The 26,730-nt window shown below is 33.8% G+C and overlaps 4 protein-coding genes across 5 annotated transcripts; 1 reads left to right on the forward strand and 3 right to left on the reverse strand.

Moving 5' to 3' along the window:
- The first annotated feature begins 359 nt into the window (after positions 1-359).
- Positions 360-1,366, forward strand: LOC141692392 (uncharacterized). Its single transcript, XM_074497208.1, has one exon. The coding sequence runs from the start codon at positions 453-455 to the stop codon at positions 1,017-1,019; it is 567 nt and encodes a 188-aa protein (XP_074353309.1). The 5' UTR covers positions 360-452; the 3' UTR covers positions 1,020-1,366.
- A 941-nt stretch (positions 1,367-2,307) lies between these two features.
- LOC141692393 (uncharacterized) lies at positions 2,308-8,702 on the reverse strand. The gene is made up of 16 exons (XM_074497209.1): positions 8,384-8,702; positions 7,735-7,966; positions 7,553-7,632; positions 6,841-6,941; positions 6,588-6,710; positions 6,391-6,460; positions 6,079-6,165; positions 5,928-5,993; positions 5,721-5,813; positions 5,190-5,246; positions 4,939-5,067; positions 4,762-4,852; positions 4,395-4,483; positions 3,921-4,111; positions 3,392-3,505; positions 2,308-2,525 (listed from the first exon to the last, which is right to left on the reverse strand). The coding sequence occupies exons 2-15, from the start codon at positions 7,946-7,948 to the stop codon at positions 3,421-3,423; spliced, it is 1,476 nt and encodes a 491-aa protein (XP_074353310.1). The 5' UTR covers positions 7,949-7,966; positions 8,384-8,702; the 3' UTR covers positions 2,308-2,525; positions 3,392-3,420.
- Positions 8,703-10,081: 1,379 nt separating this feature from the next.
- On the reverse strand, positions 10,082-14,495 carry LOC141693994 (uncharacterized). 2 transcript variants are annotated; one of them, XM_074499195.1, is made up of 9 exons: positions 14,195-14,495; positions 14,045-14,098; positions 13,383-13,466; positions 12,722-12,847; positions 12,354-12,421; positions 11,154-11,223; positions 10,950-11,015; positions 10,774-10,851; positions 10,082-10,675 (listed from the first exon to the last, which is right to left on the reverse strand). In XM_074499195.1, exons 1-9 carry the CDS (start codon positions 14,462-14,464, stop codon positions 10,634-10,636), a joined length of 858 nt encoding a protein of 285 aa, XP_074355296.1. In that variant the 5' UTR covers positions 14,465-14,495; the 3' UTR covers positions 10,082-10,633. The 2 variants fall into 2 exon arrangements, with proteins under 2 accessions (XP_074355296.1, XP_074355297.1); XM_074499196.1 differs by lacking the exon at positions 10,082-10,675 and having other exon boundaries at positions 10,774-10,877.
- A 10,923-nt stretch (positions 14,496-25,418) lies between these two features.
- On the reverse strand, positions 25,419-25,877 carry LOC141692074 (glutathione S-transferase T2-like). Its single transcript, XM_074496815.1, has one exon. The coding sequence runs from the start codon at positions 25,875-25,877 to the stop codon at positions 25,419-25,421; it is 459 nt and encodes a 152-aa protein (XP_074352916.1).
- Between the last annotated feature and the right edge of the window lie 853 nt (positions 25,878-26,730).

A 26,730-nucleotide genomic window follows, 5' to 3' on the forward strand; every position in this document is an offset into this window, starting at 1 on the left:
TATGCATTATACTACAAAGTTTATTTCAATTTAATCACCTGCAGTCTGCACCTATACAGCTAAATTAGATGAGACTGCAGAATGTGCATTTGACAATATATAGATCCAATATGCAGTAAAGATTGGCTAACTATGAGCTCCACTACACTTGGTGGATATCATAATCTACAGTTGGCCCTGTAAATTATATAGCACTTGTCAATAAAGTAGAGCACCCTCAAGAAAACATGCAATATTAGCCACATGCAGCAGTTTTTATGTATATCCCACCAACTCCACTCAAATTACAATGATCATTTATATTCCCAAACTACTGTTTATAGCTAAACATACATGTCTATAAATAGCTGAGAGTCTCCATGCAGATTGTATATATGCAGAAACATTCTTCTTCATTTAAAATATTTAGTGAGCAAGCACCAAAGGTTTATAGTTTTTTTTAAGAAGAAAAAATGGGAGCTGGAAATGCTGTAGGGTTTGTTTTTATGGTTATGGTGATGTCTGCTTTTATAGTATCTGAGTGTAGAATTGCTAGGAAGGACTTGGGTTTGGATCTTGGTGGTGTGGGTCTTGGGATTGGAACTGGAGTCGGTATAGGCTTGGGTGGGTCTGGTTCGGGTTCGGGAGCTGGGGCTGGTTCCGGGGCAGGGTCTGGATCAGGTTCTAGGTCTAGTTCTGGTTCGGGTTCGGCCTCTTCGTCTGGATCTGGTTCGGGTTCTTCCGGGTCCGGTGCAGGCTCTGAAGCTGGTTCGCATGCTGGATCAAGTGCCGGTTCTGGTTCTGGTTCTGGAGGCGGTTCATCTGGAGCAGGCTCTGAAGCGGGTTCACATGCTGGATCACATGCCGGTTCTGGTTCTGGTTCTGGAGGCGGGTCATCTGAGGCAGGCTCTGAAGCAGGTTCTTATGCTGGTTCTCATGCCGGGTCCAGGGATGGTTCAGGAGCCGGGTCCGAAGCGGGTTCAGGTGCTGGCTCCCATGCAGGTTCTAGGGCAGGTTCAGGATCCAATGACAACAACTAAGGGAAGTATAGAGTGGAAACTCCAAGTACTTGCATTAGCACCATGAATCATGATAAACAAATAATATAACTAGTGTTAAGTTATAATGGTAGAATGAAATGCCATTGTTTGTACTTGTGTTATGAAATAACTAATAAGTGGTGATGATATAGATTGATATGCTTATATCTGCATATCAGTCTATTTCATACTGGTGATTGTATGTTATGGTATGTATGACTTGGTAGAATTGTACATCAGTGTAATGTTGCAGTCTTGTTGCATGCCCCTTTATCCTTTGTTACATGATTAGTACTTGTCACCTTTTAAATAAGACAAGTAGAATTTTAAAAATTATGCTTACCTGAGATTTATTGGTTGTCGCCAGTCATTTCATGTCCCGGATCGAGTCTCGCTTTGTCCCAGATTTGTCAGAACAAATAATCATTTACGAGAATATAAGCCTAAACCATATATGCTAAAAAGAGTATGATACACTTTCCTATCATTTGCAATATCCAAACTAATTAAAATATCATAAATAAATACAATATGAATGGATACATGCATCTACAAATTTGTTGAGACAATATTTTACTTGTACATTTAGGTGTTCAATAATAATAAACTAACTTTAAATAAAACCATAAACGCAATTAATGAAACTTAAACTTTATTCAAGCTTCCCAGCCCTATAAATAGCTCATGTCTCTACACAAAATTCCTCATCAAGAGAACATTAGTACTAGTACTAGTAGTAAAACAAGCTCTCTTTTTCACCATGGCAGCTAAGTCTACAAACTTGTCCACCGTGGTTATTTTCTTCACACTCTGTATCTTAAACTTGGCTCCTGCTTCCCTAGTTTCTTCACTCGAAAACGAGTTCATTTTACCACCTACTTCATTTCCATCTTCCGGTGCTAACTTATCATCGGAATTTGAAAGTTTTGTGGCAAATTGCTGTGAGAACTTGACGAAAAGCTGTGGTAAGGAAATAAGAAATGATCTGCTTGGGGTTGCAGAGGTTTCAGGTTTTTGTTGCGGTGAACTGGTGAAGATGGGATGGATTTGTCACAAAGGAATGGTGAGACTGGCTACTAGCGTTATGGATAACAAAGATGAAGCATCTACTTTTGCTTCTAATGATGCTCGTGTTTATTTTAGATGTGCTAAGATTGTCAGTAGCTTAGCACCATCTCCTAATCATTAGTTTTAACGTAACAGATTGAGTGATACGCGACACATAATCTATGTCATGAAAAGAGATGAATAACAATGTCATTTTCATACAGATGGAAGAACTATAAAGATTACGGTTAATTTACACTGAACACCTTCTATTTAATTTATCTTCTTTTATGCGAAGCATGAACAGCGTCTTCTGCAGATGATGCTTTCATCTTCGCGATGGTTAATTGCATAAGACCTTTCAGCAGAGTACTAATGCTTGTATGCCTCGTTATCATTTTGTAGGTGCCACTTATTTGCTAACATCTCAGAGTGTTGCTCCATGTACTTGCAGTTAACCTAGATCACAAGAAATATTACTTACATCACTCCAACTAAGTCAGCGTTAGGTAGAGTAGCAAAAAGAGATTACACATTATCTAGTCTGAGTACTATCAATCGAAATAGAGCTGTTAGACTCCTCCCATTAAGTCAAGTCCGTCATGCAAAAGTAAAATAAACTGTCAAAATTTATGGGCAAGTAAACAACAATCACAGAACTGAAAGGTCAGAAGCAAGTTTCTGAAGCTAATAGTACTAGAAGTACAATATGTGTGGGAAAAAGATACCGGGTTCTTCAAAAGTTCTCTCATTATCAACTGCAAGATTATTGTTACAAAGTTTCAAAGTACAAACTGAGTGCAAAAGTTATCAAGTTTGCTCGACATCTGTCACTTATATTGTCGCAAGGAAAGTGATGAGTGTCGTTTTGTGAAGATTTTGTTACTACGTACCAACTTTTCTTATATGTTCAAAACTAACGTTTTTGAGTTTGATAGTTTTAACTTGTGAATGACTAACATGAATGATGATCTCATGTGTATAGGAAAGAGTAACATTGAATATTTATGTGTCCACCAATTAAGCAGAGATTGTAATTTCAATATCTGTCTGTAGAGAGATCACATAAGGAAATGCATATATGTGATTACTGATTACTCAGGACAGCCTTATATATGAACATGAACCCACTTTGATTTCTGGGTTCGCATGACTGTATGTTTAAATGAAATCGTAACATTATTGATACAGCTAATTATCAGACCACGTATACTAAAATCCATTCCAGTTGAGAACAAAGCATCCAGCAATAGTTAACCATATATTGTCATTAATATATATGATCAGCAACCGTAAAGCAAACGAAAAAATGAGGACATAAGAACCTATTAGTCATCCTTGTAGCCCTTTGTTGTCAGTTTTCACCTTGTTGGTGCCCCGCTTCTGCCAACAATTCAGCATGTTGCTCTAGATACTCACTGCTATTCATCTCTGTTAACCTGGATCACAAAGTTGTTTTTACCTTCAGTCACTCCAACTACACTAGGATTGCATGATCGAACCAAACAGATAATGAATGGCCTTGTTTTCAGTTAAAACATTGTATTAATTGAGAATACAATTTTTAACTTTTCCAGATCCTTCTGTTGACATCCTTCTGCTATTGAGCAAGTGCATCACATACAGTATATAAACCTTTCTAAGAAGTATGTAGCTTTTTCAACTAATAATGCTCACAAAAAGTGCTGTAGAAACATCAAGCATACCTGCTAATTGCCAAGGGTTGATGCAAAATGAAATGCACGAATAGGACTAATTGAAAAATGTATACAAGTTGCACATTCATAATAATTTGAAATGCAGCATATTAAATATGGTAATCAGAATTTAATCACTAATACAGTAAAAGTTTACCTGCTGATAGTCCGATCTTTTGCAAAACCTAATTCATTATCCACACAGAGGTCAATATCATCATTCCTCCTTGATCTTGAACCTCTAGGTGCCATACTCTGTGCTTCAGAAATTGTGACGATCTTTTCAAATAGCTGGAGGGGAGTTCCCTCAGCTGCACAAATTAGCCGGGCTTTATTCTCGTACATAACCTGCACATGCAATAAAAAAATTGTGACAAGTTTGTACTATCCGGAAAAAGATGCAACCAGTTTCATATTCTTTTACCCTTTTAATCACATATAACGCCTACGCGAAAATAATTTTATTAGGTCCATTTTTACATTTAAAAACATAAGATTTAAATTTACTGTTTAATTCACACGACAGTGCTGGCTGGTATACAGTATTGGCCAACACATACAATACATTCTCGACACTGTCAGAATAGTACTAGGTCAAGTATCAAACCAATTCAGAAGGAAATGAACTAACATCAACTAGAGTGATGAAACGATAGGCTGCTGCCCTGTTGTAGAGCCCAAATACTGGCACTTCATCCAAAGCCAGGGTATGAAATTTCTCTGCAAACCAAAATCAAAAGATGGTCCTTTTTTTTGAGAGGGTGTTGATTTGTATAAACTTGAAATGGCAACTTATAACGAATAAATATTATGACAACTTATCAAACTAGTGCGACATTTTAAAGGATAGCCTTGCTCCTATTCAGGTCAAAACAGACTAAAATTCTACAGATTTCTGTTTCTGTTTCTGATGATAAGAGTCTAATTAATCAAACACCACAAAAGCTACTTGACATCAGGTAACAGCCATAATAGTGAATCTACTTTTAACAACTTACTGAACAATCCAAAATAGTCTGCAGCTCCAAGAGGTTTGTCACAAAGCTCCTCGAAAGTAAAGTATGCACATCCATTAGCACCAAGCGGAACCTGACCAGGAACATGTACAAGGTAAAATCTTTCGCAATTCATACTATAAAAAAAACCTTAACAAAGCATAGCTGCAGAAATATTGCCTGCAATTTTCTTCCCATTACAACTTCCACCTCTTGCGGAACAGCTGCATGGTGAGAGATTAACTGCTCAAATTTTTGCTTTAGAAGGCCTGATGGAGAGTTCTCAACAAAATAAAAACCTTGCTCAGCCTGCCGCAAGTAAAAGCATAAAATGGCCCATCCAAGCATAAGATTGTTTCCAACAAATATGACAGCCATAAAAGCTTTAATGTAATTTCTATATAAAAGAGTGCAAATTAATGATGTTTTACCGAAGTCAATTTGCGATAGTCTGTAGATGAACAAATTTCATGCACTACACATCTTTCCTACAATCAGATAGGCACCAAGTTACTAAACAACGACCGAGTCGACACACTTGATGTGTTTGATCCTGCATACAGCAATGTCTGTGGACTAGGATCAAATAGTGGCTATATAGAAACAATGCAGATGTTATGTGTACTAGGATTGAATAGTAGTAGCTTTAATCAAATAGGCTGAAACAATGCAGATGTTATGTCACCCCACGATCTGAAGTGGACATCTCTAATTTTAAATTTGTCTGTTTTTATTGCCACCAATTTATCAGGAGTATAAAAAACTTGCTTCAGCTTGGCTAATAGCACCTTCCTAGAAGAACTTCCATACACAAAATTTGTCTAACCAAAAGTCTAAATCATGTCTAGTCTCTTTCGATTGACACCGCTTTAGTAAGAGCACAAAACACTTGCTTCAGCTTGTCTGATTAGCACCCTCCTAAGGAATCTCCTTATACTCTTAAGAAATTAACTTATACATACCTTCAGGGCAGAAATAAATGGTAGAAAAAGATCTCTTTGCAGCCCACGCTCATAAAGGTTGTCCGGGGCACGGTTGGAAGTAGCGATGAGAATCTGTACTTGTCAGGATGACAAATACACATAAAATAGTACATTACTCAATTTGATCAAATGTAGCTCAAAGTAAGAGATCAAACGGCACAAGAGAATACAGGTTCTTGAACTTACAGTTCCAGTGCTGAATAGATGTCTAAAAAGACGATTCAATAATGATGCATCAGCAACATCAGTTACCTTTGAGAGCATCAAACAGAAAGAAAGGATCAGCCATCGTTACGCAACTGAGTGTCCAAATAACAAACATAAATCCATTGCATACCATGAATTCATCAAGGCACAACAAAATTGCCTCATCAGATATCTCAGCGGCAACAACTTCAAGGGGATCATCCACACCCTTGTGCTTCTGCACTTGCAAAATTTTGAAGATTATTAAAAAGCGTCTGTATAAAATGAGTAAATATCAAATTATTCTATCATGATTCAAGAAAACGTAACAATTGCATCAAAATTCCCAAAGTTTAGCTCATTTGTGCCAATGGACACATCAAATCTTAGCGCTTGAATGACCTTCCTTGTATAGACAGAGATGCTCACTAGACTCACGTTTAAGATCATTATATTTCCTTACCGACAAGCGGCGGTGGACATCCAACATGAAGTCATGGAAATGGATCCTCTTTTTTCTCCAACTAGAAGGCCTGAGTGAACAACAATAGAAGTCAAGCACAATAATTTGGACAGTACCTGCTTCAGATGTGCAGAATATTTCCCATTAACCGAAATATTTAAAGAATGAAAGGGGGCATGGATTTAAGTAAAGCTTACAACTGTTCAAAAAACAAATCCATCAACATAGTTTTTCCTGTGCCAACACCTCCATATAGATAAAGTCCTTTTACAGGTGAGTAAGTATACTGAGGTTTGAGACGGGACCACAACCACCTACATCTGAAAGTGCACTAACTGAATTTGTATTCATGGTATGCTAATGAAGGGTGGGAACTCTAATGCACTAACTGACATAAATCGTTATTTTAATGGTCATGATGCTTTAAACTTAGAGTGAAGCATACACTACCTCAATTCTTTCTCAGAAGCATCATAGCGATCTAAACGACAGGCCATTTCTGACTCAATAAGCTCATTATATAGTCTCTGAATTTCTTTTAAGGTGCCTACCTGCAAAATTACTGTAAGAATATAGTCTATAAGGGTTTAAAAAATTCAAGAGGTTAGCACAACAGGAGCAGATGCAACAAACAATGTGACTTGATTGCTCACATTTAGCCACAAAAATGCGCTGGCAACTTATTCTATTGAAATCCCTTGGCATATAACCGGTGGATACCATCACCTCCCGATGATAGGAGGTTAGTGATCAGTGGAGGCTTAGGTGTGTTACTATTCAAATTTCTGCATTTAAATATTTGTGCAGAAATAGAAGAAAAAATATGTATTCTATTATTCTTCTAAGCTAGAACTGTCAGTGGTAACACTTCTAGAAATACTGTGAATATCATATCATATCTATAAGAAAAATTGCATATTTTTAGCTGCAACAATTACACAAAATAAACTTTTAATGGATATTAAAGCTTACTAATAAATTTATCTAGAATGCCAACAAATGGAAGATAAATGTTGAATCAAAGAGAATAGTAATAATTTTAAATGAAATCTCAATACGAAGGGCCAAATTTATGATCCACGTCACGGTCATGGACATAGTATCAACTGATAATTCAAGTTGAGCTTCACAACAATCATTAAGAATAAGGCAATCATCACACCTGGCAAATGTCACCATCCACAAGTTCCCCTGCAGCAATTCTACGCTCATACTCCACAAGAGGCCCTCCGGAATGTGATCCTGTGATCAATTTAAAGGTTCAACAAACGATGTGACATCTTTAGACCTGCAAACTGTATTAAATAAGCTAAGAGTTGAAAAGGCCTTACGACGAAGGCCTACCTGTAGTTGAGACGTTAGAAACTTCAGTACATAACACTCTTGTGATTATGTAAGAGGGATTTTGCTGCACGAGCACACCTCCAGTATAATTCAAAAATTTTGGACTTGTACTAATTAAACGATTGGGTATGTTCTTTAGTTCATTACTAAAGTTAGTCCTTCCATGCTGGCAAGCTGATCTAAATTGTCGCACAGAACGAACAAACATCCTCATCTTTGAATCTTTGCTTTACTATAAATGGATGCAGAAAGTGATCAAAAGCTTGTAAACAAAATTTTGTTCCATACACAGATCCTCTACTGCAGATTAAAGCAGAATTAAAGGGTACATTTAAGTGACCTTTAAACAAAACATAAAAAGGTTGTAACAAGCAATATTCCCAGATAATTGAATTTGAAAGCAACACTAGTAAAATTCTTTGGAAAACATGAACACATTATATTGTTTTATCATAAATATTTTACAACTACAACAACACATTGTATTGCTCTCTCTCTCGCTCTCTCTCGCTCACATTCACATTCACATTCCGCTTATGCTACTCCCCCAGAAAATGATACCAATGACACATAAAACATGTTTTTCACAAGAATATAGCACCAAAAACCAAATTGTCAACAAGAAATAAAAAAGAAACATTTTTTTTACCTGGGTGATGATTAAGTATCAGACTTTGCCCAAACCAAAAATTGTGAGCCCCTGGTGCATATATGAAGGTATTCAAATTACAAAAATCAAGAACATATATTTGTACATTTTGTTGATGGACTATAAGGGTATGCAATCTTGCATGTATATAAAGCTAGAAATGGACAAATGTCAAATGGTATCAAGTAAAAGAAAGCCAGAGGGCCGGAAAGAATATAGTACTGGCCTGTATGTACAAGAATTATGTATTGTGTATCTGTAATTTTTTCTTGATTGAATTGAAAAGTGTACGTAAGAAATGAGTAGATTTTAATGCATCTAGTTACAAGTAACTGCCATCCTCTGTTTCTTTCCCCAGATAATTTTGTAGTTATGTCCTTAATCGGAAACTTACTTTTTTTAGCCTGTGCAATACATTGATTCTTGATTCTTGGTTCACTGTATTTCTACTAATAGTATTTTGTAATTTTGTAATACATTGAAGGAAAACAAAAATGGGAACATAATAACTGTATCCAGTGTTTTCAGAGCGAGATTTTCTTAATTAACTTTTCAAATTTAATGTAATAAATCAATTTTTTTTAAGAATTTCGTTTCAAGTTAATTAAGTTGTTGCTGGTTCTTAAAACTAAGTTACTAACTGATTATAGTTGAACAATAAATGCATTTTAATAAATAATTATAACAAATACTTTTAGAAAGTAAATGATAATTAACTAATTGCAATTGATAAATTTAGATAGCATGTCAATAACGAGTTAGATGCATCATGCATATAACTACACATACCTACCAGCTAGCCCTACGGCACTACCAGTTCATACTTTATAGGTTATATCCTAACAAGTCTCTTGCAGGAGTAGGATGGCAAATTAATCTGATCCGGCGGATATCCGATCTGAAACCCGAAGTTTTGGATTTGGATTTTAACTATATCGAACCGATACCCGAAATCCGAGATTAAAACCCGACACATTTATTATAGATTATATATAATATTTTGAACAATGGACCAAAATGTCATTTTTTTGTGTTAAATGGTCCAAAATGTCATTTTTAAAAATAATGGCCCAAAATGTCACTTCATAACGGCACTTCATCTTCCGTTTTGTATTTTTAATGCAAAACGGAACTTAGTGTTCCGTTTTGGTACTTTGTTTTTTTTTTAATTTTTTTATAATGTGCAAAACGGAGGTTGAAAACGGTACATCATATAGCGTTTTGTTCCAAAACGGTACTTTATCTTCCGTTTTGCGCATAAAAAAAAATTAAAATGCCAAAACATTACACGAAGTTCCTTTTTATGTGATTTGCATAAACGGTACACGATGTACCGTTTTGAAGTTACATTTAGGGTCATTTTTAACCCCATGTGACATTTTAGGGCCACCACCCTAATATTTTAGATGTAATACATATAATTTACATAATTTTCTTATATTATTTGTATAATAATAGATTATTATCAAAATTATCAACACTTATATAGTGAATTATAACTTTTTATTTTAAAATCAACTTTTATTATGTAAAATATACTTTGTTTATATTTATAAAGATAATAATTTGTGATAAAATACTAAATATTATGTTATCAACCTATTAATCGTAGATATTACTCACCATGTTAACCTATGCAATATAATGTGTTTAACTACTTATTAGTTAATATATTTTAATTTTAGCTATCATATAAATATGATTAATAGTGTGTATGTATAATTAATACAAAATTTGACTACATAATTCGTAATTTTGGATATCCGAAAAATTCCAGATCCGATCCAAAACCCGACGGATTTGGATTTGGATAACCCGAAAATATTTGGATTTGAATTTTATGATACCCGATCCGAACCCGACCCGTTGTCATCCCTATGCACCAGAGAGTTCCCAGTCAATTCAGACTATAATTTTTTTTTTTGCATATAGCTGATGCATTTTTCCTACTATTCCCTATTTGATTTTAGACTTGTGAGTGATATGATATGATATATCATTCCACAAAAGATGCAGATTAACTACAGACTGTAGTTTCATAACATGTCTTCTTCATGTTCCGCAGACTGTAGTTTTGTAACATCTGTTCTTCATGAACATGACATATCTTTTAGCTCTTCAAAGAACCACATCTCCCCCTTCACAGCTTAGCTTTGGTCATCAGGTGTCAACCCTTCAATTTGGAAAAGACTTTGCATCCTCTTGATAAAAAATTTAGTAGAGTTTAGAGTCGCATCATACTGATAGAGATCATTTTTTTCGGCAGATTGTCATGCCATCACCTATGGGCACCTGTTAACAAAATTAGAAATATATTTAAACGATGTGTATAGACTTGAGATGATTATAATTACGCTTAGTAGAAAAATTGCACAACTTCAGGCACCTACCATACTTATGCTTACACGTTCATCCTCCATTATACCTTGGTTGAAATTCCTAATGCTGACAGTCTTGGCATCATTTACCTGAATATATAGATTGATGGAATAATCTAACCAGTTGAAATTCAGAATTCGCATCAGCATGTTACTTCATTCACTAGATATTGAGTAACTTTACTTACCAGTGGATTAGCAACTTTTCCATGCCAAAGCACATTATCGATTATAATAATCCCACCAACCCTCACCTACAATATTAGGATTAAGAGAAGTTTATATATCTTAACCATATGATGGATGTAAACTGAACCATCCAAATTCATGTACCCCCTTCAGAAAAATAGATGGCATATTAGACACAGAATAGTAAATGGTATGATGCTAACCAGTTGTAACAGCAATTCAAAGTATTCTTGATAATTTCTTTTGTCAGCATCAACAAATGCAAAGTCATAACTACAGAGATAACACAAGTAAATTTCCAGATTCATTAGATATGTTACAATTAATAGTGAACTGAAGAAAGTAAGAAAAAAAATATATGCAAAGAGTGAGGAGCACAAGGAAAAGTACAGTACTTTAAATTCACAACAATATTTCAAAATAAATAATACATCATAATACTATCATTTGACATGCAGAATTGCTTTGTCAAAAGTACAATTTTCTCCTGCCTTGGGGTTTGGTATATTCTTCATACTAGGGGTAGGGCAATACTCACGTAATAAAAAGAAAAAAAAATAAGTTGCAAATCGAAAAAATATCCGGCCAAATGTTTATGTTCAGCAAAGCAGTTTTAAGTTCATACTATAATTTTTGTCGAGTTCGAATGTTTAGTGAAATTAAGGCTCTTGCAGGATAGTATATTCTAAGTCTTTATCACCATCGAGGTCGCTTGTTCGCATTAAGGGTACCTCTACAAAGCATAGAAAAATATTTACGCTTTCATGTCCACGCACTATGGCTGTAGAAACCAAAACTTAGGTACGATCTCGTCTCGAACCATTTCACTATTAAAGTACTTCAATAATGTAACTCATGAGTCATGAATTGGTGCATACTTAAGATACCTCTCTTAATCCATTCTCGATGCACATTATAAAGTACATTCTTTGAGGTGATTAAACTAGAAACGTGAGGTGAAGTTTAGCACAGTGATAGCATAACCAATTGACCAATGGTATAACTATAAAGGTCAAGGTTTCAGTTCAATTCTCAACTGTCATCTCCTATAAATTTTAATCTAAATCTACCTCTTTCTCCACTATGTTTTAAGTGTCATATCCTTTCTTGTTCAAGATAAACAATCTCTTTTCTAAACATACCACCACTAATCCGGTGAAGTAGAAACTATGTAAACCAACTCTGGGAAATAAAATTAGAAACTAATAAACTTATTTAGCTGTCTATTCTTCATAATAATTTTACCCATATAAATTTAATTTACAAATGCCACATAACACCCTCCGGTAATCTCTTTATAGGTTTTGACTTTCCTCATTTCCTATAAGGTAGTATGAATTTACTATGGTCTATGTAGTAAGCTGAAGTCACACAACTTCAAAACAAACAAATTTGAGAAATACCTGCAACCTTCTCCATTCTGAATCATTGATTTCAACGCATCAGCTGCAAGCCCGTGTCTGACATCAACCTGACGCAATTAAATATCTTAAGACAAAATATCTCAGCAAAATGTGCGTGATCGTAAATCAATACAAAAATGAGCATCCCTACTATGTGGAGTCGCCAAGTCAGGGTCATTGCAGTTGGCCTTGAAAGTTTAGAATTGGTTCCTTGTTTATATCATTATTATTAGATATTATTAATCACTAATTAGAACCTAAAAATTGTCAATGTATCTTATAGAAAAGTAGAGAACATAAGTGCATGACAGAAAATTGGAAAGAAAACACTTTCAGAATACAAACTCAGGAGAGGAGATAGTTATCACCTTATGGGAGACACCGGCTTGATCATAATACCTTTTTGCCACCTCAAGGGCTCTCTCGTCTCTTTCGCAAGCAACTAAACGGCCAGATTCTGGTAGGACAAGGGCAACAGCCAGTGAGGAGTATCCCTGGAAGCAATAATTAACCAAAGAAGTTTCATAATATTTCACTGAATCCCAAAAATTTAAAACAAAGTTATAAAAGTGTGTTCAACATTTTGCAACACCAAAATGAACATTGCACGTTGGTGCTTGGTTGTGTTGTTCATGAACTTCTTAAGTATGTAATTTTTGAAAAATGGTAGCACAATTTTGTCAATTCTGTAGCTCAACAATTATAATTTCCAACTATCTTTCAGACAAGAAGGCCCAGAGGCAGTCTTGCAGGAAAACTAAACTACTGAAGCCTTGAAGCCTTGTTCCAAGACTTACTTAAAATTGTAAAAAAACTAAGGGGATTTTTAGGGTTGTCCAGTCTGCATTTCTCTTTGATACATATAGCAGCTCTATAATAATTTTTCATCAAAAAGGCAGTGACACTGCTTTAAAGCGACTATATCTTAACAACATTTAACACATTGCATAGATATTTGAGAAGTCCTCGAAAGTAAGCTTATGAAGAAAAAGAGGTCGAACAAACCAGTGAGAATTATAACTTGCATACCGTATAGACACCAACTTCTATGCACCTTTCCGCCCCTAGAATCTGGACCAACATTGCAAGCAGTTGCGCTTGATCAGGAGATACCTATGGACAAAGCATGAGCATCAAAAAGAAAATAAAGAAGCTTCAAAAATGAATCCCAATTCCCAATTTAATCAACTTACAATAATTAATATTTGCTTTCGACACTCTATAGCTCAAACATTGTAATATTTGAGACTTGATAAGTACTGCACACTCCATCAGACCTCAATTTCCAATGCATTAACATTACAAATAAAATCATATAATCTATTATCAATAATATCCCCGGCTTGAAACATTACTGATAAAAATGTATAATCTATTATTACTAATATCTCCTGCTTGATGCTTTTTCAGCTGACCACATCTTTACACAATTATGCAAGGTAGGAGTACACTTTAATTATATCCTTATCTGCATAAAATCGATCAACATTTTCACACAATGAGCTTACTTATGCTACTTCCAGATTAATGAGAGCCATAACTTCCTTCGGAAACACTAAACAGATTATATACAAATTCGACAACTAACTCGATTATCTCATGTCACAATCTCAATCAAACACTTCAGATTACAAAAACGACATAAACACATCTCTAATTTAACCGTAAAAAATCACGAAAAACTCAGTTACCTGCATCTGACTACCACGCAATGTCGAAGTCTCTTCGCGCAATTCTCGCAAAACCTAAAATCCAAAAACACAAACAAACATCACAAAATTACGCACATTCCTTAAATTGACAAACACATACACACAACACACATCAAATTACATACACACCTCTGGTTCTCTGACATTAGCAAGTAAGTAATCGTAAAGGCGTGGAGTGATACTGATGATTTCTTTATGGCCGTACTTTTCGTCGCCGGAGACAACGACGGCGTCGGAACAGCTGGTGGTTTCTGCGGCGGCGATTGAGGAACACGCGATGTGTTTTCTAGCGGTTAGAAAAACGACGGCGTTTGGTGCAGGTATAGAGGTGTTGGTGAATAAACGAGTGCGAAAGATGGAGAGAGAATTGACGCAACGGCACATTAACGATGTCGCCATTTTTTATTGTATTTTTGGATTTGACTAGTGTTTAGAAGGTAGAATTCAAACCAAATGTTTATTACAAATTGATAAAAAGCAGACAAATTAATAAAAATACTATCCTTTTTATTTATTTTTTACAATTTTTTTATTTTTTTAAAATTTTTTTATAAAAATACGGAATCAATCGAAATTGAACAGACATATAACTAGTTGAATTGAGTTTTTTTGTTGCATTTGAGTTTGTACGAGATTGCATGAAGTTGTATAAACTCGTCGAATGTTGCATATAGTTGAATCAAATTGTAGAAAACCATTTTTTTCAAAAAAAAAACTTAGTTTTTAAAAATTTGCAAAAATACCTTTTATTTGTAATTTTTTTTAAAAAGTGACAATAATTTTGCAAATATATTTTTGGCTTTGGACATTTTTCAAAAAAACTCTCAAAATTAACATTAGTACAATTGTAATGGCAAGTTAACGATTTCAAATTATTTGAAAATTTGAGAATAATATGACTAAATATTTTACGATATTTACGAATAAGTGTTCCAAAAATCAGTCAAACTCGATATAGTACATCTGATTTCAAATATTTTAAAATTAGCTCGTTTTTTATATGACGTGCGAATTCTTTATTTGTCCCTTTCTTTTAAATATTTATTAAATTTATTCTCATATACATTTCTGACATTATGACTTTATTGTACTCAATGTATATTTACTTGTACGCATTCTCAATATCTTATCTTTGAGTTCATTGTTATTAGATCTAATGTTGCATTTAACTTGATTATGTTGTTTTATTTCGCATTATCTTATGACATTGTTCATCTTATTTTGTTTCGTATGTAACTTATTTTGGGTTCTTAGACCGATTTTGTGGTAAATGTATTTATTTTCATTAAATTGAATTAATAAATAGTATATCTCAAAAAATTCAAAATTACATAAATATACTGCCGTAAGCGTGACAACAGACCCTTACTAGGATATGAACTACTACATTCGCAAATTCATGGACAAACTTCACTAGCACATCGTCAAAGTACTTGATTACATGTGCTAGGGTATGAGCTCTCCTAACGATGTGTGTGGTTTAATTACTAATAATATTCACATAGAGTTTAGAGTGAAAGTGAACTAGATATCAATTTATATTGGCAGGTGTGCATAATATCACGTCTCTGGTATATGAGATATAATTAGATCATGATCATTATTATAATGTTGGGATATATTTTACATTCTTTATTTTTCCTTGTATATGATATATTTTACATTCTTTATTCTTTCTTTTGAATTATTGGGAAAAAATAATTGTCGTATATTTTGATGATGAATGAAGTTTAGGGAATATAGTTTTATGTAATAATAATAAATTTATTATTATTATTGAAGATTAGATCATAGATTCTTGTTCTGTTATTTAATATTATTATGATGTTGTAATTTAATATAATTTAGACTTATTTATAATGTGTAACTTTATTATAATGACGAGTACTCGGTTTATCATTGACCGATCCGATTTTCGAGTCATAGAGAAGAAAACTAATTTTGAAGAAAAACGGTCAAACCTCGGTTTGATTCTGAATACTCAAAGTCAAATTTGGGGATTGACTTTCAAATTTCCTACTTTTCAGTTTAAAATTTTAAAAGAAATGGCCAAAAAACCAAACATGAAACTTAAATAAAAGCATAACCGCAATACTTCCGGTGTTCATCTTTTTTTTTCTTAAAGTATGGGCAGTGACGACAACGGATAAATTATTATAATTTGATTTTCATTAAATTATGAATAATTATGAAGCATGTGTCTGAGGTTGATTCAGTAAAGTTTTCAAGTTCGATTTGTTTAACTAAACATGTTTGAACTAAAGCCAACCGAGTTTTTTCAATCAGGGAGCCTGACTGAATTTTTTTAAACAAGTTTGTGCTCCAGCTCGAGAATAACCGATCTTGAATTATGTTAATAATTCATGATAAATTTTTTGGACCCTTATGTCAATAATTGTTAGTATATTCTTAAAATAAAAATTTGCCAGAACTTACGATATAATGTAACAAAATGGTTCATGATTTCTCAAAACCATTCTATAAGATTTAGTAGACTGTAAAAAGTATTAAGAACATGAAATTGTTAGGGGTAAATAATATCATACTATTTATTCAGAGCCGAGATTAATAAATAAAGATTTAATAAAATACCACAATCCTACAATTTTTGAGATGATACACAAATAAACAACAAAAGATTGTTTGATTCTCTGAAAATTGAAGATTTAAATTGGAAGACAGCTTTGGGATGGAATGATTATCTAATTTCGAAGTATGATGATTCTGGAAATTTGATAAAAGTAGTTTTGGTCGCTAAAGAAAGATTAAAAGGCCTAGTAAATTCTTGACGCTGCAGATAGATGCGAGAACATATACAAGCTAAAAATTTATTTTGGGCCCTGAATCCAATGGGCTAAGGGCGGGAGTATCGGTCCAGGGCCGGCATTGATTATATGGTAATTATAAAATATATTTTCTTAATTTATTTCTAATATATATTTTTAATACACTTTTTAATAAATTTTCGTTAAACAAATATTTTAAATAATTTATGAAAATATATTTTAAAAAAATCTTAAAATACTTATCAAGCCCTCGTCTCCCAATTTATAAATCCCAAAGGGACAAATGGTGTATTAATGAAATGAAATTGATGAAAAGAAAATAAATAATATCCCCGTCCCACTGAGTTTTATACGAATGAAATGAGGACGGAGGTTAAGAAAAAAAATACACTTTAGTTAAAAAATAAAAAAAAGTGAATAAAATGATGGGATTAATCAATATTTTTATGAATAAACTCGGCACAGTGCAAGAAAGCAGTGAGTGCTGTTAATTTTTATATTGTTAAATTTTACTATTTTTGATATTTTTTTGAAATATATGGAATTGAATGAACATCCTAAAAAGAAAAATCTATAAAAATGAACGGTATAGAGGGAGTAAGAGCATCTGCAGCGCCATGGACCAGTTTTTATTTTTTTGGACCCACGTACAAGCCACGTAAGTAGGGATGACAATTTGTACCGAACCGATAGATACCCGATCCGTACCGATCCGATCGGGTTTTACCGAACCCGAATATTTCGGGTTTGGATTCGGGTTCGGGTTTGATTTTTAAACCCGAACCATTTTCGGGTCGGGTTTGGTTTTAAGGCATACCGTTTCGAACCCGACCCGAAAACCCGAAGCCCGTTCCGTTCCGATCCGAACCCGAACCCGATCCGAAACCGGTGTTAATATATAAATAATATTTTATATTTTATAAGTAATAATATAATATATAATATATTACTAATATTAGTACTAAAAAATTATACTTTTTATAAACTATTGCATTAAAGTTATTTAAATATGTTTTTAGCAGCATTTTCACTACAAGTATACTAAAGGTCAAGATCGTTGCATTATTTTACCAACAATTTTATTCATAGAGGTATATTATCCATTTTCTTCTCAAAACCCTCTAATTCAATCCCAAAAATTTCAATACCGTCATATTTATGAGCACTTTGCTCATATCAGATCCTAGTAATTTTTCATTAGAGTTTGTGCAAATTAAGGTGCAATTTGATAGTGATCTACAAACCCGAATCCGAACCGAACCCGAACCGAACCCATCGGGTTCGGGTTTAGTGGTTCGGGTTTTTCCGGGTTCGAGTTCGGGTTCGGGTTTGACAAAAATAATCGGGTTCGGGTTTGGTTTTTGCTAAATCCGTTTCGACCGACCCGATTGTCATCCCTACACGTAAGGCAAAACAAGCTTGAAAGAATAAGTGGCCAAACTACTCCAACCGACAACCCAATTCGCGCTTTTTATAAAAAAATATACTTAGCAGGATTTTTTTATATAGATTAATTAAACTTAGTTCGGATAGAATTTGGTAACATAATTTAATGTTATTTATTCAATTTATTAATAAATTAATTTTACTTTTAAACTCTAAAATAAAATTTAAATAATAATAATAAAATTAAAGTAAATTAAAATTTTAAATTATTATTAAAATAAAGAATCACGTACTAAAATGCACTATATTATTCAAAAAAATTAAATAAAAAACGTTACACAAGAAAAAAATTAAAAATTACAATATAAAAAAATTATCGATTATTATGAAACTGCAAAATATGCTAAACCAAGTCATTTTGTAACTGATGATGTATCAGTTTATCCTGCATCTGCATATTATTTTGAATATATGTTTCATACGGGACAAAAGGTTCTTCACCTAAGTTGGGTTCCGATAAGCCATTTGGTACATCATCATAAGTTGGTAATGGACCAAATTGAGTGGCATATGTGTGCCTCTCGTCTTCAAGAATCATGTTATGTATTATGATGCACGCTCTCATGATTCTTCCAAGATCTGCTCTATCCCAAAAGTGTGTCAGACCATGTACAATTGCGAAACAGGATTATAACACACCAAATGCTCGTTTAACGTCTTTTCGTTGACTTTCTTGATATTTTGAAAATAATTTCCTTTTCTCACTTTATGGACGTGGTATTGTTTTAACGAATGTTGACCATTCAGGATATATTCCATCAGTCAAGTAATATCCCATATTATAATTATTTCAATTGAAAGTGAAATTTACCTCTATAGTACGATCTTGTAGCACATCATCAAATACTGGTGATCGATATAAAATATTTATGTCATTATTTGGCCCAACAACTCCAATAAATGTTTGTCATATCCATAGATCAGATGAAGTAACCGCTTCCAATATAATTGTTGCAACTCTTTTATGACCGCTCATGAACATTTTCTTATATACTTTTGGACAATTTTTCCATTGTCGGTGCATGCAATCAATACTTCCCATCATACCAGAAAAACCACGAGCCTCACTCATCTGTATTAGGCGTTGCACGTCATTTGAGATCGGCTTTTGTAAGTATTAATTGATAATCACATATTTTTGCATAATTTTATACCTATTTATTGCTTGCTTTCATATTTTAAATAAATTAATTCGTTGCATTCTCACCATTTTGTATATATTCGAAAATATGATAAATGTGAAGAAAATAGGAGAAAAGGGCAAAAATGGAAGAAATATAATATCACCAAGTAACTTAAGAAGAAAAAGCCAAAAAAAAGAGTTGGCGGAAATCAAGGGTCAAGATCAACAAAACACACATCTCACTTGGATGACCAAGATTCACCCAACTCTACCCTAAACCCTACTTTTTAGCTATGAATACCCCCCTTCCCCCTTGTATTCATCACCTCAGTTTTATCTTAATTTATCCTAAATTTAAAAGTAGCCTCTCTTTTGAATTTTTAGATCTAGTTCTCATTTCCATTGTAATGACTCTCAAAAGTTGTAAACACTCTCTTCAATTAATGTCATTAAAGTCTTTTTATTACATTTTCTCCTCTACTTTTATGTCTTGTTATTTTAATATTGGGTTATGATATCTTTTAATATCACACAAGTTATATACTTGGAGATATGAAAGGAGCCTCCTTCTTATTCCCTATTCTTCTTTTTTTCCTTTTTGTCTTACTAGTGTAACTATTTGCTTGTTTGGCTGTTAGATTTTTCTGGTGAGATCTTGAAACTTTTTTTTTCCCGACGAAATTTTGTTACTCCAGCATTAACTCAATTTGTGTTTTAGTATTTGTTCATTCAGAGAAGTCTGTTATTTTCTTTAAATTACTCTTGATGGTAGGAATTTATTATCCTCTCCCCGATTACTTTATGTTTATACGTACATGTTAATTTCTTGTCTAAACCAGTTTTGGATGAGAGAGTGTTCATGTATTTCATTTTGGTCCGCTTAAAATTGTAGCACCTGCATCATGTTTCCAGCTTGTCAAAATCAATTCATTTCTTTATATAGTTCGTTAAATATTACTGTATGTAGTCATAGAAGTCTTCGGTTTACAATAGTTTACTAGGTTTAGCCTTTTAAAATATCAATCTCCTTGCTCACAGTTTGCATTAGTGTTAGAGTTTGCTAGTATTTTAATTAGCCAAGTCTGTATACACATAGTCCATATTATTTAATTACTAGCCCAAAACATCCTCCGGTCCATTTCATTTCTCATATTTTATTTTCTTGTCTCGTCATTAAGCATCATTTATTAGCTAGTCGTTAATTAGTGTAAAATAAACTTGCTATTAATACTAGATAGTATTAATTAGTACTAATTAAGTTTCATGTTAATAGCAGTGCTAGTTACAAAATTATGTTTTACTACACTCTCTTTGCATTTCTTTTATTTTCTTCTAGCCCACTCCGGTTTAGGCCCATGGTCCAAAATCCCCCTCTTTTATCCGGTACATAGCAATGATAATTAGTAGTCATTTGTTTTAATTAATGTTGGTGTAATCACATTAGGTAATAGTTAATTAATAATTTGGTTACCTTAATTAGCTTAGTTAATGTTTATCAGTGGTATTATTCATCTGCAATTTTTTTTACCGGTTTGACTATAATGCTACTTGATTTGGGCCGTTTAACTTTAGAATCATTCTTGAATTTTTCTTTTTGCATAAACTAAATTCTACCAATTTAAATTGTTCTGGTTCGCCTAAATTAAAAAATAAAGTGTTGCGAAATTAATTTAGTCTCTGCGGAATGAATCAAAAATATTAAAACGAGAATTGTGCGCTTGCGAATATCGTAATTACATTGGAGACGAATTTTTCAAGCATTCAATCGCGGTACTCTCTCCAATACGAACGTAATCGTCAACAGCGTCAGCAGATACACCGTATGACAACATGCGCATTGCCGCAATGCATTTTTGTAAAGGTGATAAACTTTTTCTTCCCACTGCATCAATTCTTTGTTAAAAGTATGGATTAAAATTTGAAACAACATCCACAATACGAAGAAAGACATGTCTCCCCGTCCAGAATCTTTGTTGAAAAATATTTTCTGGATATACTGGATTAGGTGAAAAATAATCATTCACCAGACGTTGATGACCTGCTTCTCGATCTCTGTAAATACATTTTCGAGGCGTGGATGTTGAACTCTGTCCATATATTTTATGAAAGAGCTCGACTTGACGATTGTCTTCAGCGTCATCGCAAAACTCTTCAATGAATTCTTCAGTAAATTCTTTAGTGAAGCTTTCTGGTGTTTGATTCATGTTGATGTGAATTGAAAGAGTTGATACATATTGTTTATATAGAAAGTAAAAACGAATATATTCCAACGGCTAGTTTACAAACAAATGAAAACAAATACTAGCTTCCAACGGCTAGTTTACAAACAAATAAAAACAAACAAGAAAAGACAACTCTAGTTTTTGGCCATAATTTTCTCAAGCATCTTTGCATGAGCCTTTCGCTGAGTATCATTCATTTTAGTTGTATCTGTCATTATGACTTGTAAATCCATCTCATATTGTTTCGCCTCCAACTCCCTTAACCGAATTTCATTTAATTTATCCATTATGTCCATTTTTCTTTCTTGATTAACTCGTAAAAATTCCCATTTTTTAACTTCTGCAGTTGTGGCCTTCCCCTTTCCTTTCCTTTTAGTTACAGCTTTTGTACCTTTATGACGAACCGATTCAAATTCATCAGATGTTGGTGCATCATTATTTCATTCTGATGAGTAAGCTCCAGAACTACTTAATTTAGTTCTTTTAGAACTTGCGCTAGTTGGATGAGTTCTCCACTTGGGATATCTACGAAACTCAAGCCAATGAAGCTCAAAGTTAGACTTCTTCTTGTAATTTGTTAAATGATCTTGGTGAGATCTCTTAATTATTTTGTCCAAGTTTAAACCGCTCCCAATTTTTTGATGAGCCTCATCATAACACGAACCAAATTTTTGAGCACCTTCATTCATCTTTTGCCACCTTTTTTCATTGCCACAACTCCTCTTTTAATGACACCAGGATTATCTTCTTCACAATATTGATGAATTCGGTCCCAAAATGCTTCGGCCCTTTGATCAGTACCGATTAGTGGATCAATTGACACATTCAACGATGCACTTATTAAGAGTTTATCTTTAACCCACCTCCATTGACCGGTAATTTCTCGTAAATCTTCGGTTTCTTCGCAATCATCATTTAGATCAATAATGTTTTCGTGACCAAAAGCCGGCACTTGCGTTTCTAGGGAATTTTGGATATTGATTGGTGTTTGTTGTGTTTCAACTTGTGGATTTGAAAATGGAGGAAATGAAAATTGATATGGAGAATTTTCAGGATGTGAAAATGGAAATTGAGAATTCTGAGAATGTGAAAATTGATATTGAAAATTTGGATTTTGAGAATTAGTAAAATTTTGCGGATTTGAAAAATAGGGACTTGGATATAAATATGGAAATTGAGGATTCAGATTTTGAGAATATGAATTTTGTTGATTTGAAGATGGAAGATTATTTGGATTTATCTTTTTGTTGTAGAATTTTTTTTGTGGAAATAAAAAGTATGAATAAGAAGAAGAGAGAATTGAGTATTTATATAGAAAATTTTTACCGTTTTAAAATGTTTACGTTAAGATTATAACGTATATAAAAGCAGACTGGCGGAGTGACAGAGTAGCAACACACATGTGGTTTACAGATTTACCAACCTTTTCACATTTTAAAACATAAAAATATTAAAGTGGGACGGAACAAAGTTAGAGAGCCTGCCCACTTTCTCCCCTTCTGCTCCAGCGGCAAGTGACCCTGCATTTTGCATGTTAGACCATCTCCAATGCAGGCCCAAGTGTTGCATCAGAAACAGTGACCCGAATTCTGCCCCTCTTTTTTGCGTTGGAGGAAAAAGCGGACTTGGCTGGAGCCCAAGTTGGCGGGCTTGGCCAACTACAACAACTTTTTTAACTTTTTGTTTATTTGATTATTTAATCACCTTTTTCTTGTTATGGATTGGAGCAAGTTGGACAATTTTTCTACAAAATAAATTCTTGCTTATGTGGCATAAAAATTGGGTCCCAAAAATGTGGACTTCAGCCATGCATTGGAGATGGTCTTAAGAGCAGCCACAATGTTGATGACCATTTTCCTTTTTCTCCTGACCCCACTGCTGGCCACATACACAAAATTGGCCGCCGAAATAAACTGGCCATATCTGTTCAATGGTACACCCATTTACCAATCTTATAGGACATGTTTTTTTCTTATTATATTATATTTATAATAAAATGGTAGTTTATAATATAAAAGATATGCACCGTAATTAATCATATTATTTAAAACAATTTCAAGGAAAAATATTATATTAAAAAAAGATACAAGAAAGCGTTAAATTTAAAACACTACAATAAAAAAAATTAACGATTAATATGAAATTGCGAGAAATGCTCAACCAAGTCATTTTGTAGCTGACGATGTGCCCGTTTATCACGCATCTGTACAATGTTTTGAATATACGTTTCATACGCGACAAAAGGTTCTTCGCCCAACTCTGGTTGCGATAAACCATTTGTTGCATCATTATAACTTGACAGGGGACCAAATTGAGTGGCGTACGTGTTTCTTTCGTCTTTAACAATCATATTATGTATTATGATGCATGCTCTCATGATTCTCCCAAGATCGTCTTTGTCCCAAAAGCGTGTTGGACCACGTACAATTGCGAAACGGGACTGTAATACACCGAATGCTCATTCAACGTCTTTTCGCTGACTTTCTTGATATTTTAAAAATAATTTTCTTTTCTCACCTTGTGGACGTGGTATCGTTCTAACGAATGTTGCCCATTCAGGATATATTCCATCTGTTAAGTAATATCCCACATTATAATTATTTCCATTGATATTATAATTTACCTCTGGAGCACGACCTTATAGCACATCATCAAATATCAGTGACCGATTTAAAACATTTATGTCATTATTTGATCCAGCAACTCCGGAAAATGCATGCCATATCCATAAATCAGATGAAGCAACTGCTTCTAGTATGATAGTTGCAACTCCTTTATGACCACTCATGAACATTCCTTTCTATGCTTTTTGACAATTTTTCCATTGCCAGTGCATGCAATCAATACTCCCCATCATACCAGGAAATCCACGAGCCTCACCCATTTGTAGTAGACGTCGCACGTCATTTGAGTTCGGCTTTCGTAAGTATTCACCTTCAAATAACGTAATTATATTTGAGAATTTTTTTTTCAAGGCTTCAATCGCAGTAATCTCTCCAATACGAACGTAATCATCAACAGCATCAGCAGATATACCTTAAGCCAACATACGTATTGCCGCAATGCATTTTTAAAAGGTGATAAACCTTTTCTTCTCACTGCATCAATTCTTTGTTGAAAGTATGGATCAAAATTTGAGACAACATCCACAATACGAAGAAAGACATGTCTTCCCATACGAAATCTTCGTCAAAATATATTTTCTGGATATACTGGATTCGGTGAAAAATAATCATTCACTAGACGTTGATGACCTGCTTCACGATCTCTGTAAATACATCTTCGAGGCGTGGATGTTGAGCTCTGCCCATATATTTTATGAAAGAGTTCGAGTCGATGATTATTTTTAGTGTCATCGCAAAACTCTTCCATAAATTCTTAAGTAAATTATTCTGTGAAGCTTTCTGTTATGGGTGTTTGATTCATGTTGATGTGAATTGAAAGAACTAATACATGTAGTTTATATAGAAGATAAAAACGAATATATTCTAGTTTCCAACGGTTAGTTTACAAACAAATAAAAACAAGTACTAGCTTCCAACGGCTAGTTTACAAGCAAATAAAAACAAACAAGAAAAGACAAGCACTAGCTTCCAACGACTAGTTTACAAACAAATAAAAACAAACAAGAAAAGATAGATAAGCACTAGTTTCTTGCCATAATTTTCTCAAGCATTTTTGCATGAATCATCCATTGAGCATCATTCATTTTAGTAGTATCCGCCAAAATGACTTGTAAATCGAGCTCAGTTTGCTTCGTCTCAAGCTCTCTTTGTTCAATTTCTTTTTTGCTTCATTTCATTTATTGTATCCATTATGTTCATTTTTCTCAAGTCATTAACTTGAATAGCTTCATATTCTTCAATTTCCGCAGTTGTTGCCTTCCCCTTTCCCTTCTTTTTAGCAGCTTTTGTACCTTTTGGACGAACCGGTTGAAATTCATCAGATGTTGGTGTATCGTTATTCCCCTTTGACGAGTAAGCTCCAGAATTACTTAATTTAGTTCTTTTAGAACTTGCACTAGTTGCAGGAGTTCTCCACATGAGATGTCTACGAAGCTCACGCCAATGATTATCAAAATTCGTCTTTTTCTTGTATTGGGCCATATGGAGTTCATTAGCTTTCTCAATTATGTTATCCAAGTTTGAACCACTCCTAATCATTCGTTGAGCCTCATCAAAACATGATAAAAATATCCGAGCACCTTCATTTATTCGTTGCCACCTTTTTCTCATAGCCACAACTCCTCTTTTGATGACGTCGGGATTGTCCTCTTCACAATATTGCTTAATTCTGTCCCAAAAGGTTTCAGCTTTTTGATCAGTACCGACTAGTGGATCAATTGACACATTCAATCATGCACTTATTAAGAGCTTATCTTCAACCCACGTCCAGTGACCAGTATTTTCATGTACATCTTTCGTTTCCTCATAATCATCATTTAGATCAACAAAGTTTGTACCAAAGGCCGACACTTGCGAATCTGGAGAATTTTGGATATTGATAGGTGATTGTTGGGTTTCAAATTGTGAATTTGAAATTGAGGAAATGAAAATGGATAAGGAGAATTTTGAGGATACGGAAATGAAAATTGAGAAACTTGAGGATGTGAAAATGGGTGTGGGTTCTGAGTAGTAAAATTAAAATTTTGTGGATTTGGAAAATAAGAATTTGGATAAGGATATGAAAATTGAGGGTTTGGATTTTGAGAATTTGAGGAGGGGGATTATTTGGATTCATTTTTTTAGAGAGAAAAATTAAATTTTTTGTGAAATAGAAAATATGTATATTGAGATGATTATATATAGGAGTAGAAATATAACTGTTAAAAATATATACGTTACCTTTTTATATATAACGTTCAAATATTAACATTCACATGGCAGAACTGTAGTAATAAGAAAAAGTCAGAAAAAATAATATAAACAAAATAATCTGCCGCTACCAGTAAGCTGGGCATGCCCATATTTTCTAATCTCTTATAGTGTATACTTTTCCATGTGGTCTGACCAATTCCATTTTTACCTGGACCGATGGAGGAAATGAGACGGCGTTGAAACTGCTCTAATACCACTTCATGCGGCCCAA

Source organism: Apium graveolens, chromosome 10 (assembly GCF_009905375.1).
Source record: "Apium graveolens cultivar Ventura chromosome 10, ASM990537v1, whole genome shotgun sequence".
Classification (NCBI taxonomy): domain Eukaryota; kingdom Viridiplantae; phylum Streptophyta; class Magnoliopsida; order Apiales; family Apiaceae; genus Apium; species Apium graveolens.

Bases quoted from the DNA above. Each gene is read 5' to 3' on its own strand.
- LOC141692392 (XM_074497208.1), top strand. From the start codon at position 453: ATGGGAGCTGGAAATGCTGTAGGGTTTGTTTTTATGGTTATGGTGATG.
- LOC141692393 (XM_074497209.1), bottom strand. From the start codon at position 7,948: ATGAGGATGTTTGTTCGTTCTGTGCGACAATTTAGATCAGCTTGCCAG. The intron at 6,461-6,587 runs GTAAGCTTTACT...TTGTTCACTCAG, and splicing joins GATTTGTTTTTTGAACAGTT to GCCTTCTAGTTGGAGAAAAA. The intron at 3,506-3,920 runs GTAAACTTTTAC...TTTGTGATCCAG, and splicing joins AAAGATCGGACTATCAGCAG to GTTAACAGAGATGAATAGCA.
- LOC141693994 (XM_074499195.1), bottom strand. From the start codon at position 14,464: ATGGCGACATCGTTAATGTGCCGTTGCGTCAATTCTCTCTCCATCTTT. The intron at 14,099-14,194 runs GTGTGTATGTAA...TTTGGATTTTAG, and splicing joins CTAATGTCAGAGAACCAGAG to GTTTTGCGAGAATTGCGCGA. The intron at 11,224-12,353 runs GTATTTCTCAAA...TTATCTCTGTAG, and splicing joins CAGAATGGAGAAGGTTGCAG to TTATGACTTTGCATTTGTTG.
- LOC141692074 (XM_074496815.1), bottom strand. From the start codon at position 25,877: ATGAGAAAAAGGTGGCAACGAATAAATGAAGGTGCTCGGATATTTTTA.